We start from the raw sequence: 18281 nt of genomic DNA, 5'->3' as shown, positions 1-18281 counted from the left end.
AGCAGAAATCACTGGGTTTTTTGCTCTCCTCTGCTGGGTGGGTGTCGTCTCCTTTTTGCAATTCTACTTTACTAGGGGAGGGATGTAGGAGAGTGGTGGTGCCCTTCGTCTCTCCTGTCCTCTTCTGGTAATTCACTGCAGTTTTGTCTTTTTGCCTTTTACTTAGGTTTTAAGCATGGGGAAGCTTTTTATGGCTCCTGGAGTCTACTGGTTCAACAGATACTTTCTGAGCCAGGCAGCTGCTGTTGGAAGCCTGTCCTTCTGAGGACTGGACTCAGTGATTCAAATGGTTTCTTCTAGTCATGTTTTGTGTGTTTCGTTCACCTGTGCTACTGTAATATAAGGATGACTGGACAGATAAGAGATCTGTTTAGCCTGAAAGTCTGCCTCTGACAGTAAATACTGAAGGAAAGTGTATAAGAACAAAGTTCTCAGTTTCATGTAACTAGCAATTTAAACACTGACCGACCTAGAAGGGTGCAGCTGGGCTATTGTCACTATTTAATAACACCTGATGGCTCTATCTTTCATTAAGCTGTCTCTTTTTCAGTCCTTTCAGATGGGTGACCTGCACATCCTTTGGGCATGAGCTCCAAAATTCACTTACATCATGACCTTCACTTGCCTTTAAAAATACTACCTTCTCAGTTCACTGGGTGAGCATTTCTTCTTGTACTGAGGGAAGGAGTGCAAAAATCATTGCCTGCTTACCTTCTCCACATCATTTTGTGCCTTTGCCATTGGTTTTACTAGCAGAGGAGGTGGTTTGTAGAGGCTTTCCTTACGTGGAAGCTGTAACATAGTGGTGATCTTATCTTTCTCTGCAGCTTTCCTACTTCTGTTAAAGCACTTTGCAGATAGGGTGAGCAGACCAGTGCACAGTCAACAATGGGTATGTAGTAACCATTTGTGAGTGATGTACTCAGGTTTTCTGACCTCTTTGCTCTTTATTTTTTTAAAGATGCTTAAGATCTATTTGTCTACATAATTTCCACTGACTGTTAAGCTGAACTTTCCGCATACCTCTTTCCTGAGTGGAAATAGATAGTTTAGAGCACATGTTTAAATAAGGGTCTACCATTTAATTTACTGACATTGAACGTCACTTTACATTTTATTACCACTTTATATGCAGGCGACTTTTTAAATTAGATCCCTTTACAACTCTTCACTGCCATCTTCATTTTTTCCTATCCTGAATAATTCTGTATCATCATGGTGTGCAAATCTTGGCACATCACTATGATGATCCTTCCAGACCATTTGCAAATCTGTTGTGCACCGAAAATGCTGGCACAGATCCCTATGAGCCCCATGGCTAAATCCCTCCATTGTGAAAATTTTGAATTCATAGCAGGACCTCCACCTTCCTCCAGGCAAGCTTAGTATTTTTAAAGCCCTTACAAAGAAAGTTTGACAAAACTTAAGAAATCCACATACCCCTACTGCACTGCAGTGTCCTTGTTTACATGTTAAATGACTCTTCAAAGAAATGTAGTAGATTTATGAAGCATGGCTTCCCACCAAAAAAGTCATACTGGCCCTTCTCCAACATACCATGTTTATTTCTGAGTCTATAGATTCTGTTCTTTAGTGTAGTTTCTACCAATTTGCCCATGATGAAAAACAGATTTCCTAGGTTCATGTCGACAACTATTTAAAAAAAATTGTCATCATACTTAACATCTCTGGCCCTGAGACCAGTGTGTGTTTTAAGTTACGAAATGGAGTTGGCTTTTCAGCAGTTTCATACCTGAATTCCTTTAGGAGTCCCAAGTGAATGTTATTTAGTCCTGAAACCTGATTTGTTACAACTTATTTTATAATTTGTTCTGAAATCTTTTCTTCTAACATTTCAGTTTGAGACAGATCATCATATTCTTCCTCCATATAAAGCACTCTGGTGCCTGAGCCTCCCTCTGATCCTCCACCATGAACAGCAGTGGAAAAATTCAATAAACATTTTCAGCCTTATCATCTATGAGCATTCCTTTTACATCTTGATCATATATCTGCCTGACTAACTAGCTGGCAGGCTTCCTACTTCTGAGGTGTTTAAAAAAAGCTTTTTATGAAACATTTTTATGCCTTCAGCAAATTGCTCCTAAAAATATTTTGGGCTTCCTTGTGGTTTTCTTTAAACTTGCCAGTTTTTATGATCTTCTTCTCTTTTCCTCACTTGAATGAAACTTCTTTTTGTGTTCTTTTTACTTTTAAAATCTTTCTTCACCCTGTTGTTTACTATAACTGACTTGTGATTTTGTTCCTTTTAAAGTTTTTTTATAGTTGTTACCAGCTTATTAAGAGCCTCTAACATGACATCTTAAAATAATTTCCACACCATACAAAATTTTTTACCCTTTTGCCTGTAACATTTACATTCCTCTTCCATAGCTTTCTCTTTTTTAGGTAGTTCCCTTTTTGAAGTCAAACACCATTCATGTTAATTCTTTCAGCTCTTTTGCTCCTGTGGGCATAGTCACTGTGCATGTAATATAAGGATATATTGTGGCCCTTTTGCAAGCCACTTTGAAGCAGGCCACTGCTTGGAGCTGAGTCAGTAATGGTTTTTTTCTTGTGTGAGCTTTCCAAGCTGTTACGCTATGCAATCATAAGTGGGCAATGTCTATGCTGTTTTCTAAGGCGGTCCTGAGGATAGGACACAGCAGGTACCTCTGACACCCTTCTGCACAACAGCGGTTCCCCAGGACCTTTGAGCACCTCTAGGAAGGTTCTTCAAACTCTTAACAGCTCACTGACCTGGCTTTATCACCCGTATTACATGATCCCATCCTGCCACTGTACTGAAAGGGTCCTGCTTGATTTATCCACCAGTAACTTGCAGCAGAAGGAGAGACTGTCTAAAGTGAATGGAAATTCAGGAGCAGAAGTCTTTCCCCAGGGTATTTAGTCCAATGAGGAGAGAGTTATCATCAAATGCCACACATTTATTCCTTACGACTCCTTACTAAGAAGGCATCCTTGTTTTTTATTTCCCTAGCTATGGCCATGAGCAAAGAACAGACCCTCCAAGTTAGTTCAGGGAACCCATTTACTGGAGATGTTCACTCCTCTTCAGATGGATGCTGCCCTGCCGTAGGACTATTTAGTAGCACAGGTGCTGTCAGTCCGCACCTGAGACTGCGCTGTGATGCCTCCGTGAGTATTGGTAGTGCTCTTCTGTCTCCCCAAGTTCCTTCAATTTGTCACATTTACCAGGGCCAGGAGCTCGGTTGCTGTGAGTGCACCCCATCTGCTCAGAGGACAGATAATTGTACAGATGATACCTGTGCATTAAGTAAATCAAGTAGCTTCCGCTCTCCTTCTGGTCTCATTAGATAGTTTGCTCCAAGCTTCTACAAAGGAGAGAGTTAATTAAGGGTAATTAATCTACTGTTGCAGTGCCCAGTACTCAAATGGAAAACAAACCACTACCTATTTATCATTATCTCAGACCAGCTTTATACTGGATCCAGGTAAACATTGTTAAAACGGTGGATTTAATTCAAACTAGGAATTTAAACTACCATGCTCAAGGATTTACTAAATTTTAGTCAGCAAGAGCTTAAACTGAACAAGTTCTGAAACTGTAAGTCTGTTTTATCTAAGTACACTCTACCATGCTGGCAACATTTTAAATTTAGTGGAACTTAAAACCTAATTGAAGTATGCAGTCCCCACCCCACCTTAAATTTGAATGTAATGGCCCCTTAAGACATCCACGTTCTGATGTGTACATAGATGCCTATTTAGTTAGTATGTGCTTGGCTAAGAAAAGTATCATCATTCATCTTGAGACTGTCCTCCAGATGCGTAAAGACAAAATGAGATCCGCAAGCCTCAATTTACCTGGGGAGCTGGAGTGATCATGGCCACCTTGCTAGATTTAAACACCATTGCTGTTTAAATCAGGCCTCTGTCAGCATCTGATAGTCTCCTTAAATCTATGTGTGGATATAAAACCATGGACACATCTTATGTCCTCAAGAGGAAGATGAATCTTCTGAAAATGGGCTTCTTACAATTATGTTTTATGATCCTATTACCTTATGAGTGGTACACTACATAAGCTCAGCACCTTTGAAAATGGCATAATATATACTATCGACAGATGACATGAAACAACAGATTTGTCAGCACAGATCTGTAAGGAGCATAGGCTGAAAAGTAAAAGATGGATCTGTCAGTAGGGTAAGTGGTTGATTCTCCAAAACAAGAACTGCAATTTAAGGCCTGCTGTATAATGCTTGTTCATTTGAGGCACTGCATGTTCATTTGAGACATAATTATCCAGGATTGATTTTGATCTTATTAGTAAATTTTGCCTTAGCAACCTGGAGATTATTTTCATACACGTCTCATTTGTGGGTTTCTTGGATTATCCAGATTCATGGAAATCAAGCCACTTGATTCCCCTCAGTTTAATTTTTTATGTCCTCCAAACGTCTTTGCCACCGCTGCAGGTCTTGTATAGCTGAGACTGGCAGTTTCACAGTAGGATGTGGGATGAGCCAGCCTGGTGAACTGGACTGTCTCATCCATGAATCACAGTTCACAGTACCAGTCTGAGCGTGAGCTGGTCTGCACCTATTGCTGGTGTCACTGCCATTGCTGCTGACATCCTTTTGTCTTGTACACTTTTCCTTCTCAAAGATATGCCTTTCTGTCATGGTTTAAGCCCAGCCAGCAACAAAGCACCATGAGGCTGCTCACTCACTCCTCCCCCCGTGGTGGGATGAGGAGGAGAAAATATAAAGAAAAGCTCATTGGTCGAGACAAGGACAGGGAGGGATCACTCACCAATTATGGTCACAGGCAAAAACCAGACTCAACTTGGGGAAAAAACAAAATCAATTTAATTTACTACAAATCAAATCAAAACAAGGATAATAGGAAGTAAAAACAATTCTTAAAACACCTTCCCTCTCACTGCTCTCTTCTTCCTGGGTTCAACTTTACTCCCAATTTTCTCTACCTCCTCCCTCTGAGTGGCACAGGGGACGGGGAATGGAGGTTGCGGTCAGTTCATCACGCATTGTCTCTGCCACTCCTTCCTCCTCGGGGGAGGACTCCTCACACTCTTCCCCTGCTCCAGTGTGGGGTGCCTCCCATGGGAGACAGTCCTCCATGGACTTCTCCAGCATGGGTCCTTCCCATGGGCTGCAGTTCTTCAGGCACAGACTGCTCCAGCCAGGCTTTCCCATGGAGTCATGGCCTTGTCTGGGGCATCCCCCTGCTCTGGTGTAGGCTCCTCCCCGGGCTGCAGGTGGGCATCTGCTTCCCCATTCACCTCCATGGGCTGCAGGAGAACAGCCTGCCATCTCACCATGGGCTGCAGGGGCATCACGTCGTCCAGCGCACCTCCTCCTTCACTGACCTTGCTGTCTGCAGAGGGGCTTCTCTCACAGCCCACTTCCCTCTCCGCTGCAGGTTCCCTTCTTAAATCTGCTCTCCCAGAGGCACTACCACTGTCACTGATGGGCTTGGCCTTGGCCAGAGGCGGGTCCTACTTGGAGCCAGAGAAGCTTCTAGCAGCTTCTCACAGGAGCCACCCCTGTAGCCCCTCCCTGCTGCCAAAACATTTGCCACACAAACCCCAAATACTTTCCTGTTCAAAAAGGTTATGACCTCTGTGTCAACGAAATGGATCAGGTTTGTTTCTGGATGATATATACCTCTTAACTTGCAGCTTTAAGAAGTCCACTTACTGTTAGTGGAAAGTGCTTACCACCAAGCACGTGGTGGTGTTGTTCTTGTTGCAATACGAAAGGGCTCTGCTCAGGAACCATGTCCCATTGCTGTGAGTGTGATGTGGTAACACAGCCTCAGATTGCAGCAAGGGAAATCATGGAAAGCTTGGGAAAGCAGTCTTCACATGAGAGTGGTCAAGAACTGGAATAGGTGCCCGCATGTGGTAATGCCTGCATATGGTGATGTACTCAGTTACATTGTGAAATAAGAACAGTGGTTTAAACCAAAAAGTATATCCTTGGTGCTAGATTACATGGTGTAGACATAGAGCAATGCTAAAGTACTTTGACATGACCTGTTGCAAAGCCTCCCTGGGAGTCTTTCTGTGTACTGCTTTGGGGCACATCTTTTGAGTAACACCCAGATACTAGCATTAGGTGCTATGGGTGCAACTCCGTACCAGCAAAAGCTGGCATTTTGCTGTGGCAGGGGCAGAAGTTTGTTCAATATGTAAGATGAAAAACCCTCTTCCTGCTCTCAGTTTGTTATCTTAACTTTATGGACTGCTGCATGCATAATTGGCTGCATATGCTTAGCGAATGGGAAGTTTAATGTTGGATGTGTTTTGCAGTATTATGCTAAGCCACAAGGTGGCACTGGAAGATTGTAATAATCCAGCGTAATTAAGCGCCTCCTCACCCCCCCATCTTTGACAGAGAAAGCATGAATTTTTACATTAAATGATGTAAACCATGGGAATTGGTTATTTCTCTTTCTTCTGATTTTTGGCTTCACTTCCCAGCAATTTTTAGTAAAGTTTTCTCAAGAGTAAAATGGAAATGCATCTATGTGCAGTATAGCTATTGCACTGGCACAACAAAGTAACTCGAATCAACATCCCTTTGTTTTTAAACATGTATTCATTAATGCTGGTGATCCTGACAGCTGTCTCTCTTTTTGTAGCCAAGTATTCATACCTCAGCAGCAACTGCATTCAAAAGTAGGAATTTCATTTCCTCTGTAATTTCTTTGATATGTTGCCTGAAGCTTTCTCTTCCCTTGTAAAGTAAAGATGAAAACCTATTTCAGGTTTTCATCAAAGGTGAAAGTTCTTCCAAGATTTGTCCATTTCTAACAAAGATTTCACAATATTCTAGTTCATAATATCACTTTGTTTTAATGCCAAATGTAGATTTGGGTAAGCAAAAGCAGTTAATTATCGTATTGCTATTACAGGTGAAATTTGACACACTTTCACATAGTTTTACAAAGTATATAGCTCCTTCCCATATTCTCACATTTCTTTTTTATCCCCTAAATATTGAAAATATTGAAGCTGGTTTGTAGTTGAGTAAAGTAACAAGATGCCATCCATTTGAGTGGGCTGATGTCTGACTGAAGATTGTCCTTTACACCTATGACTAAGGGAATCCCCTCTAGATAATAGAAAAATAAATCCTGTTGGGGTCTTTTTAGCCCTAATTACTGTAGTTGCAATGTAAAATCCTGATAATGACGTTCAAACAGCCTTGAATGGTTTTAAAGATATTCCTTGCCGGCCTTAACACCTGGCCACATGAAATCATTTACAAGGTGAGGGACTTAGACAAAGCTTGCCCTTAAAAATTCTTGTCATTGCAAGAGGTATCCAAACGAGACTTGTCACAAAAGCTCAACTCCACCTTGTCTGAAGGAAGTCTCAAGACTTTCATTTATCTGAAGAGGAACAGACTGGCCACCTAAATTTATGGGTTTAAAACACGAAAGGCAGAGTTGTTTCTGAGTTGTTTCCTGATAGCTCATTTTGCCTTGTAGGAAAAACAATACTAAGTTATGTCATTACAAAAGGTAAAATATCCCCCTCACTCAGGTTCTGCTACTCACTGAGCTCCTAGCAAAATCAGTCTGGTAGGTAGTTTACAAACCTACCACGAAGTGAAAGCAATCTGAAAGGGTGCAGAGCTCCACATATCGCACTGAAGATTCGCCCAGGAGCCTGTTTCTTCTTAGCTAAAGCCAGTGGCAACAGTATTTGGCATGAAGATGCCAGCGTCTGAGCTCAGCTCTCAGGCTCTTCTAACTGAAATAATTTATCCCCTTATCAGCTGCTTTCTTAAAAGAGAATAAGCTTTCTTTTGGACACCAGCAATTCCAGTCATTCACTACCTGTACTTCCCTTCCTGATGTCAGCAGAGCTCTGCGGCTTTTTATTGCAGTGCATAAAAGCTGTAGCCCCTGCCTGGCTCCCCGTGGATGGGTGAGCGCGTAGCAGAAGACCCAGCACCGCTGCTTGTCGGCCTTGCTCTAATGTGCTTGGCACAAAACCCAAGGGATGGAGGGGTGTGTGGAAGGAGCTGCCCTCAGAGCCTTCGGTGTGACTGCTCCAGCACCAAGGAGCGGCCGAGTGGTGGTGCAACCTGCCCTCCTGCCCTGCCCGGCTTCTGCTGCAGCCGCTCTGCCGAGTGACAAGTAAGTTCTCTCTTCAGGACTGTCAGCCCAGCACTGCTGTTGAGCGTACACAACCAATACAGTATGAACGAGAAAAAATGGCAGAGGGAAAGACACTAGGAGATCTCCTTTCAGTGACAGTAATGCTGTGTCATGGAGTTTATTCCTGCTTACAAGACAGTGAATGGAGGACAGTTGACTATGCTGCTTCAGAAGGTGCAGCTACATGATGTCATTTTGGCACATGTGATTAGAGCCAGGATGTCCTACCCTGGCAGGCTTTCAGGGAGAAGTTTTGCCATTCTTCCTCATTCTCCATGGGGTGGCCTTCTGCCCTGAACGCTCAGGGTTTGTGCAGCTTTCCAGCCCAAGCCTTAGGAGCAATGTGCTCCCAGGAGCCCAAGAGCAGCTGCTTCGACGGTGCCCTGGGCTGGGAGCATCCCTCCTTCCTTTGGCTCTGCGGGCAGTCCAAGAAGCCTTCGGGGACTTCCTTGCTTTCTTCCTCACCATCACACAGAAATAAGAGACAACTGGTCTTGCAGACTCACTCCCACATCAATTCCTACTTCAAGACAATTTAACTCTCATATTTTAGCCCCCTTGCATAAAGCCTTCCCAGCTGAAATTATATACATTGTGTTACTTTGCGATTAAAAACCATACACATACACATAGAGATTTTAATAAAACTTTTGTTATCAAGTTTTATTATTTCAACAAGTGTTGCTGTCAGCTAATAATCCCTAGAGTGGCCATCATGAAGTATTCCAATAATTGGATTTTAATTAAGAAATTCAGTTAGTCCTACACTGTTTTCGAAATCTAATTATGTCTTCAGGAAACTCACCCAAGTTGTGGTATTTTCTGGACAGTGTACAGACTCAGTACAGACTCCTTCCATTACTTTAAGTTCTTTTTCTTTTCTTTTCTTTTCTTTTCTTTTCTTTTGTCTGTTTGTTCTGGATTGCTGTTCTTGTCGGTTGTGATTTGAGGTTCTTGCCTTGGGTGTTCTTTCTGTGCTTTTCTGTTGGGTCGTTTGATTGGGGCTTGTCGTTCTTTGATTTCTTTCTTGTCCTTCTTTTCCTTTCTTTTTCTTTCTTTCTTTCTTTTTTTCTTTTATTTCTTTTCTTTTCTTTTCTTTTCTTTTCTTTTCTTTTCTTTTCTTTTCTCTTCTTTTCTTTTCCTTTACTCTTATATTTCCTGTACTGCCACTGTAGAAAATTGTCAAGAACTAATGGATGAAATAAATGTGGAATGCAAATACAAATCTCTATTATACACATTATGTTAGAAAAGAAGCTCCCTATGCAAAGAAGGTTAGAAAGCTTTTTTACTTATTATACTCATGATCTTGAGATCCCCCCCCCCCTTGGATTTAAAGGCATTATTAATGAGAAAATCCCGTAAATAAACTTGGCTGTAAATTTTATTCATATAAACAATAATTTATGTCTCACCTCATCTCAAGTATTTTGGGAAAAATCCTGAGTACATATGTGCACACCGAGTGTCACCTGGAATAAGTCTAGTGAAGCCTGTAGGCTTGCTCATATTTATATCACAGAAGCACTGAGTGATCCAGACACTGCTGTTTGTACATTACCTTTTAGTCTTCTTCGATGCTGAATGTCACATCTCACTCCAATATTGTGTGAGTCCTCATGACATAGCGACAGGAGAAATAATTAAGAACACCATGAATTCAAAGCATTTCTCTTGAAGTGGTTGGAGTAGTCCTGTATTTTTCCATATAGAATACAGAGTAACACCACTTTGTGGTATGTCTTCGACTGTAAGTAGGCAGAAATCAGTGTAATAAAAATAAAAGTCTCACAGAGATATTTTTATATTTAGAAATATGAATGGAACATACAGTCATATTCTGACCTTGAAAGAATGGAAATAAAATGTGACAAGGGACTCTCTAGTATTTATACTAACCATAAAAATACTCTGTTCAAACATGAAGATTTCCTTGAAACAAAAGAAATTTATTTAAAATGTGAAAAAGGGAAAGGATAAGAAGAAAAGGTCTGATGAATTAATCGTTGACAATATGAAGAACATTTCAGTAAGATTATTTACATGAGTGATATGAGGCATCTGGCCTGTACACTGCATAGTACAAATATAGAAAATCTGTGGAGGCCATAATCTGTCATTGTAGTGCGTATGCAACTCCAGTTGAATTCAATAGTACTTCAACATGCATATAGATGAGATGATACTTGCTTATAGCACAGGCTGATTTTTTTGTTTCAAGACAGCCATTGTTAACACTTTAATATATCCTTTACAGAGATGGGGCAAAACTTTCATTGACTTTAACAGAGATAAAATTCCCAACAGAGGCATTGGCTCTGACCCTGAAACACTGGGAAAAAAATCTGATTAAGAGCAGACCGAAAAATGGTGGTTAAGCTACATCTGTTTTTCATCTTCTTAGACTTGCTTCAGCCCTTAGTACTCTGGCCCACCTTTGCCTTCTTTGCTTTACTTTCTTTTTTCCAAGCAGTATTTCCAAAATAAGAAACATGGCCTATATGAATAGTATTGCATGGGATTCAGTTCCATTTACTATTTTTATTTCGTACATAACTGTCCATGTTTAGGCAGTTTAACTACATTGTGCAGTAAGTTCAGCACAGCCATTTGATATTTATCATTACAGCACTGTATTTTCTTCTGGTGCCTCAAGCAATTAAACCATGTGCCCATCTTCCATTGGAACCTGTGGCAATTATTAATCACTTGCCATTGTCTTCGGATTTTCTGCTTGTGACCCTTTCAGCTCTGCAAGCCAGGAAGCTATCTTTGCAGTAACAGGGAAGATGTCTAAAGGTTAGAATGTATTTCAAAGCTTTAAAAATAGTCCAATTACATTTTAAAGTCTAACTAGTTTTTTTTAAAGTCCATTAGTAAAGCCGGAATTTCTGATTCTTTAAAACCTTGTTACCTGACACTACCTTGCTGGGGACCTTATTGCTAAGATGACAAACAGCATCCAGACGGTTGAAATTAAAATTCACTTTAAAAAATCTCATATTCTGCTTAAGCTGCTGTACCAATATTGCAGAATCAGATAAAAGTCAAAAAGACTGTGTCCAAAAATCGTAAATGTCAGATTTTCATAAGCATTGCATTCCCTTTGAAAAAGTATCACATGTTCACAGCTGGAATATTTTGGAGCCTGCTTTTTTTTTTTTTTTTTTTTCCCCAAACAAAAAAGATCAATCCAGGCTCCCATATGCTCCTTGCTCCTTTCTTCTGGAGTGACAATGGAGAGAAGGAGCAGTCCAAACAGCATTTCTGAAGAAAAGCTCAGTTCCACTGTAGTTAAAGAGTTTGTCCCAGTGGCCTTTGGCTGAGGAGGTCAGCTGAAGAGCGAAGAAAACCCTCAGTGAAGCCAATGGGACGCTGGATCAGTCCAACCTGACAGAAAACAGGTTTGTCCATCCTTAAGAACTTTGCCTCAAGAGCCTGCTGACAACTCAAGTAGATACCATACAGACTGCTTGTTCATATAAGACCTTGCTGAATTCACAGGGGTAAGAAATTTTAGCAGGTCAAAGTAAAGAGAATCCATGCTTGTGATTCCAACAAAGCCAGGAGTTCCTCCGCAGTGCTCCCCTAAATTAGACATAAGGATCTGAATGAGAAAGTCTGGGAGGACTTTCTTCTATTTGACCAGCTGAAGGAATAATTATTCTCCAAGGACTACTTCCTTGTCGCCTGCAATATGAAGAAATTAATGATTGGACCTTGGAGCAGCTGAATCAAGTTACACAGACCGTAGAGTTGAATTGTTCTCCCTTGAAGAGGGGATTGTTCCTTCTTGAAGAAATGACGTCTTCCTCAGGAACATGACCCACTGAAATCTGCCAGACTTTGCTTTTGCTTTTCTACTCCGTATTAACCTGGCAATCTCATATCTAAGGTAAGAGTAACAACCATGCTGGGTCTAAATATTTAACAGGAGTTTATTGCAAAGATCAGCAGTATGCTCCATGCAGCTTATGGCAAGTTTGTTCTATGCAAAGAGAGCAAATCTATCTATCTGTCTGTCTATGCATCCATCTATCTATCTATCTATCTCTAGATTGATCGTTAAGTGTGGACAAAGCCCCTCACTTCTGGGGAAGTAAGAGTGGCATAGATAGGAAGGAGGGAGTTGAAAGGGAAAAGTCAGCTGTGATTTTTAATTTGTTACCCATTTGAAACAAGAAGTCCCTAGGCAGCTTTAGCCTGCACTGTAACGCAGAAGCTGTCTGGAGGGGCAGGGTGACAGTATGATTCCTTGCAGGCTGCACGCTTCTGTGCAAAGCCGTGACGTGAGCATCCCACATGCCTAGCAGAGGGATGGTGCTGGAGACATATGGAGGTGTCCATCTTCCAGGTGTTTGGAGCAGAAATGGCCATGGGGGAGGCTCTGGTGCAGCTCTTTCAAAGAGTGCTCATTGCCTTCCCCCTCCTTTCCCCGCTCCCCTTTTGTTACAGCATTCCAAACCGAGACCCCCAAATTAAAACAGTATTTTACAGCTTGGTACCGAAGCCTCAGATTGCAGATATTAATTACCAGGACATGCTCTGAGGGAAGCAAGGATTTGGCAGGACAACTGAAGTCCTGTTTTTCTCTCTCATTTGCCACTCTGTACAGCACGCTGGCTTGCTTCTTGGTTCCCCTTTGGGAGGTGATAAATCTGAGTTTTGCTATCGAGGCTGGGCATCTGGTAAGGCTACCCTGTGCTGTTGGTATCCTCCCCTTCACCCCGTCCCAATGTCGCACTGGTAATGATACGGTTTGGGGACTGGAAGAGGGCAAGGAAAAACCCCGTAGGACTCCTTGTAAAGAAGAAGGAAAACAAGGTCGATGAGACCTTTCCCTTTGCATGACAGCTGGCGGGATTAGCCACAGCGCGGGGCAGGGATGAGCTTTCCAGCTTCACTCCGAGGGGCTGTCCAGCTACAGGTTCTTGCTTGCGGGGCAGAAGCAACCCTTTAATCCGAGAGCTTGGCTCCCGCAGCCGTCACCCAGCTCTGCTCCAAGATCCCGCCACCTCAGCGCCTGCCTGCTTGGCGGGCGCCCGCTGCCTTTCCAAGCTAAGCAGCGCTGTCGTTGCACGGGACCCCCCCCCCCCCCCCCCCCCGAGGGAGGTGGAAAAAACTAAAATGGAAGGAAGGGAAGAGGAAAGAGGTGCTTTCCCGGGCTCCTTCCAGGCGCTGGGCAGAGACCCGGCTCCCGCGGGCTGGCGGAGAGGGAAACGGGCTGCGTCCCAGGCGGCAGCGCGGGCAGCAGCGCGGGCAGCGCGGGCAGCGCCGGCACCCCGGCGGAGGCGGGCAGCGGCCCGGGCGGGGCGGGCAGGACGAGCGACCCGGGCAGGGCAGGCAGCGCGGGCAGGGCAGGCAGCGCAGGCAGCGCAGGCAGCCCGGGCAGGGAGGCAGCGCGTACCGGGCGGGCAACAAGGCAGGCAGCGCGGGCAGGGCGGGCAAGGCAGGCAGCGCAAGGCAGCTCGCGCCGCCCGGGGAGGGCTCTGATTCATCACCCCGTTCAGAGGAGAGGATGGGACGCCGCTGAACTCCCCTTTCTCCCTCCTCCCTTCCCCCCTCGCCAAGCGAGCCCCCCCTCTCCTCCCCCCTCCGCTGCTCTTTCTCTCTCCCCAAGCAGTGAGGCTCGGACAGTGCTCGGCTCCGGCGCTTTCTTTTAAGATGATCGGCCAAGGTCTTTGCAGATAGATTTTATCTGAAGTTAAATAGCAGGCGCTCGCCGCTCGCTCGCCAATAAGTCATTTTTAATAGAGACAAATCGCCCTGGACGCCCCGGAGCGCCTGTGCCGCCGCTCCTGCCCGCGCCCCCCGCCGAAGGCGAGCGGGCAGCCCGGGCAGCTCCCTCCTCCCGTAAGTGTCCTGCTCGGCGGAGCCGGAGCGCGGCCGGGTGCGGAGAAGGGGAGGCGAGGGGGGGAAGCCTGCCAGCCGCCCCGCCGCCCTGCCAGTGCCCGCGCCGGATGCACGGAGGCCGCGGGACACCTCGGTGCGGAGCGCGGCGAGGAGATGCGCGGGGGCGGCGGGCTGCGCCGCGGCGCTCGGCCCCTCTAGGCTCGCCCATGGAGCGCCCCGCGGAGCCCCGGCCGCCGTCGGACCCCCCACGCCGTACGTATCCCCGCCGCGGCCCCCCCCGCGGCGGCGGGGCTGTCCGCGGGGCGCGGGGGCGGAGGAGGGCTGGGGCCGGGGCCGGGGCCGGGGCCGGGGCCGGGGGTCCGCGCCCGTCGGGGCGCCCCGGGGCGCTGTGCCGGCCCGGGGCAAGGCACGGCGCGCCGTAGGAGCGGCGGAGGGAGGTGGGCGCGCGGGGGGGTACGCAGAGCCTGCTCGGGCGTCCTGGGGGCGAAGCTCGTCGCCTCGGCTTTAAGCGCCCGCCCGGGAGCCCCGGAGCCCCGCTCCCAGCGCCTCCTGCCCCTTCTCCCCGCTCCGGCGCCGCTCCCCTCTCCGGCGCGCTGCCGGGGCTCCGCGGCCAAGGGCCGGGCGGCTGCCGCCCGGTCCCCGCCGAGGACGCGCAGGCAGGCAGGCAGGCAGGGCAGGGCTGGCGGTGGCACCCCCGGGCCGTCCCAGCCCACACCACGGGGCTCTCCCGCCCAGTAAAAGGACTGAGCGCCGGGGAGCGCTGCCTACAGGCGCTCTGCAGCCAGCCCGGACCGTGCAATCACTTTGCTCTGACGCTGGATTAACTCGATTTTAATCGTTTTTTGTTTCCCCCACCCCCATCCACACACCCCATCTCCTCCTTCTCTCCCGCCCCCCCCTTCCCTACACACCTCTCTTCCCCCCTTGTCTCAAGCCTAACCTTGTCTCGTGGTCATGGGGTCTATAATTTCATTTTTGTCTAGGCTGGTGAGAGCTCTGCTTGTTCTGTAAAGTGGATGTCAGGTGGATCTATGTTCTGGAAGGAACAAAGAGGCAGCGAAGGCAGCGCGGGGGAAGTTTGAGCGGCGAGGATGCAGGCTGTGTACTGGTACGCGGTCCTTCTGCTGCAGCCCACCCTCTACCTGGTGAGTGCCCCCGGCCCCTCGCACGGGTCGGGGAGGGGGGAGCTCGGCGGGAAGGAGGCCACCAGCCTGGCGGAGGACGAACAAACTCACGGCAACTACCGGCGCCCCGCAGCCAGCCCTGCCCCGTCCTCCCGGGGTCGGGCCGGGCCGGGCCGGGCCGGGCCGGGCAGGCGCGGGGCTCGGCCGGGGACTCTCGGCGGGGCGCGGGGCGGGGGGGGGCAAACCGGTAACTTCTCCTCCGCGGGGAAGGGGCACACCGCCGGGCGAGAGCAGGGTCGGGGGCTCCCGGGCCGGGTCCCCCGGTGCCACCTGCCGGGCCGGGGCCACCGGTGCCTGCGGGGGCACCGGAGCGCCGCCGTGGGGGCGCCCGCCCAGGCTGTGGGCTGGAGGCAACTTCTTGCCTTCTGCTCCCTCCTGAGGGTGCGAGCCCCTCCGGAAGGGACCCCCCCCCCCCCCCCCCAGTGTGTCACCGCGGGCGGCGCGGCACAGGCGTGCGGGCACTCGGTGACGAGCACGGCTAGTATTTTCCGGGTGAAGTGTCATTGACCTTCGTCGCAAATCTCCTTTAAGATTACGGGGGAGCACGGGTAAACAGCGGCGTTATCTGCTTTAACACACACTCGATTCCCTCTGCGACCGCAAGGAACAAAACCGAGGCAGGCTGCTCCTTCGCAGCCCGTGCCCTCGCTCGCCTGCCATGCATTAAGCAGGAGCCCTGCCGAGAGAAGCACCTCGGCGCCCGTGCCGGGGGAGGCGACGGCCCGGCTCGGGCTCCGGCTCGGGCTCCGACTCCGTCTCGGGCTCCGGCTCCGGCTCGGGCTCCGGCTTGGGCTCCGCGGCAGCCGGGCGCTGCCTGCGCCGCCGCTCCCTGCGCTGGCGCGGCCGCGCCGCCTGGGGGCGCTGCGGGGCAGCGCAGCGCGGCTGAGCGCGGCGGAGCGCGGGGCAGCCAATCCCGAGCGGGCCCGGGCCGGGCCGGGGCGCGGGCGGGGGTGTGTGTGTGTGTGTGGGGGGGGGGGGGGTGTGTGTGTGTGTGTGTGTGTAGGTGGGGGGCAGGCCGGGCTCGCGCTCCTGCCGCGGCCGCGCAGCGCCCAGCGCGGCCGCGCAGCGCCGGGGGTCTCGCCCGTCCCGTCCCGTCCCGTCCCGTCCCTTCCCGTCTCGTCCCACGCCCGCCCGACGCGGCTCTCGCCGGGGGGCCCCTGCCCTCGCCGGGCGGTGCCACGTCTGCCGCGGGCGTCTCTCCTCCCCACGAATTTTATAGTCCGGGGGGGGGGGGGTGCGGGGCGGGGGGGGGAAGCGGGGAGAAAAGTGCGTGGCAAATAATCTATCAAAAAGCCGGAGCGAGATCGATACGTCGTGTTAAATTTTAAATGTGTTTGCAGGCAGTTAAACTGCTCTCGACTCATTACAACAACAGTGCTGGATTTATTCTAATGCGCTGCAGTCTGAACAACAAGCGCATTAATTCTCCTTTAATTGTAAACTGGGAGCATTTGAAAACCATTCAGTGTGCAAATTATGCTGATTCAATTACCGTTTAGTTACAGACTTCATTACCTGAATGCTGCTTTTTTTTTTTTTTTTTTTTTTTTTTCCGAGGGCTTGGCATTGCAGAGTAAAGGAGACGATTTTCCAGTTTCCCTCGAAACAATGCGAAATATGATACAAAAAAAAAAGATCGGGAATAAAAGACAAGCTAGGGGGAGGGGATGCGCTCTTCGGCTGGGCTGCGTCTTCTGCCAAAACACTCGGGGGGATCCACAGGATTTCCCTGTCTAACCCGATTCTTCTTTGAGTCGATACTTCCAGTTTTATGCCAATCTCTCCTTATTCTCTGTATTTCGGGAGTGACTCTGAAAGTTTGCGTTAGGCCATCGCCTGATAATAAACTGTTTATTAGCATCGAAGCATGAAGTTTTCATTAAAGCTTTCATGCGGTGCCACAAACCAGCAAGGTGCAGCACTTCGTTGTGCCTATCTGTGTGTGCGCATCGCTCTGGGTGGACTAGAGCAGTTTCAATTAGGAATTAAATTTTCAGTACCCGACCTGTTAGGAACGGTAAATGAAATGGCAGCACAACCAGCTTCCTATCCAGATTATTAAAAAATCCTTTTGAGTGGGGTTAATAATATAGGGAAGAGGGAAATAGCATGTTTCCCCTGAACTAGGCGGTGTTCAGTGATAGGGAACAGCCGCAGCGAGGCTGGACTGCCTCGAAGTTACTCATTTACAGACACTCGCTGGCTTGTAATTTCGCTTCGCCCAGCAAACACTGCTGGGGTTTTTTTTCCCCACCGTTAAACCTCTTGCTAATGAAATCTTGGGGGGAAAAAAAGTGCTTCTGCTTTTCTCCCCTCTTTTAATAGAGCCATATGCCATCCAGCCTTATTGCCTGAAATTTATAGAGGTCACGGCCGACCAGAACGAGGAGGAATTTTGCTGGGGTAGAGATGGTTCGCCGTATTATGTTTATTGATAAGAACATTAGTTAGCCTCTGTGAGACATGCATTTTCTCCTTGTTTCGAACTGTGCAGTGTACTGAAAATGTTAGATTTGATTTGCAGTGGAAGTGCATTTCCTTTGGCCTAAACAGATAACTTAGTACTTATTTGGTAGAATTAGAAGTTAACCTTTCAAGGCTTGCAGTTATTTTCCTTCTTTACGTTTAGAGAGCTGCAGAAAGTGTTCAAACAGCTACAGTCGGTCTTCTTTACCAGGAGACTCCACCGCTGTTCTTTCGAAAGCATCTTGGTCCTATTCTAACAGATAATGTTTTCTTCGCTAACAGTGCTCTGCCGAGCTCAAAATCGTCATTAAGGAAGCACGTAAATATTAAGAAAGAAAAAGCCACCCGGAGATCGTAGACTCTTTTAGGTCTGAGCTCTGACTGTTTATAAGGACACGGGGGTTTTACACCTTTCCCTTAATGGAAACCTTCTCGTTTAATTCCCGCCTAGTTGCCGGTGAATTTCCAGTCCGACACCACAGGACGTTAAAACACCAGGCTGTTTCTTTTCATTTCTTTCTTTTTTTTCCGGGTGGAAGCAACATGCTCTGGAAGCCACTACAAAACGCGCGGGCTGCTGGCAAAGACGGCAAGAAT

At 47.7% G+C, this 18281-nt stretch overlaps 1 protein-coding gene across 9 annotated transcripts in view; it reads left to right on the top strand.

The window, feature by feature from the left end:
• Positions 1-18281, top strand: part of NXPH1 (neurexophilin 1) — a 232004-nt gene that overhangs the window by 33737 nt on the left and 179986 nt on the right. For 2 of the 9 annotated variants that reach the window (XR_005932126.1, XM_030010046.2), the window contains exons 1-2: positions 13578-14034; positions 15018-15179. The exons of 1 other annotated variant lie outside the window; for it this stretch is intronic. Coding sequence is in view for 7 of the 8 variants with exons in the window: in XM_030010046.2 (XP_029865906.1) it covers positions 15126-15179 (54 nt within the window). In the remaining variant the exon portion in view is untranslated. 6 more of the 9 variants (XM_041122687.1, XM_030010048.2, XM_030010052.2 and 3 more) reach the window with 5 other exon arrangements.

The sequence above is a fragment of the Aquila chrysaetos genome, chromosome 3 (genome assembly GCF_900496995.4).
Source record: "Aquila chrysaetos chrysaetos chromosome 3, bAquChr1.4, whole genome shotgun sequence".
In the NCBI taxonomy this organism is placed as follows: Eukaryota; Metazoa; Chordata; class Aves; order Accipitriformes; family Accipitridae; genus Aquila; species Aquila chrysaetos.
Note: the sequence above shows the minus strand (reverse complement) of the source record. Positions and strands in the feature narration are given on the sequence as shown.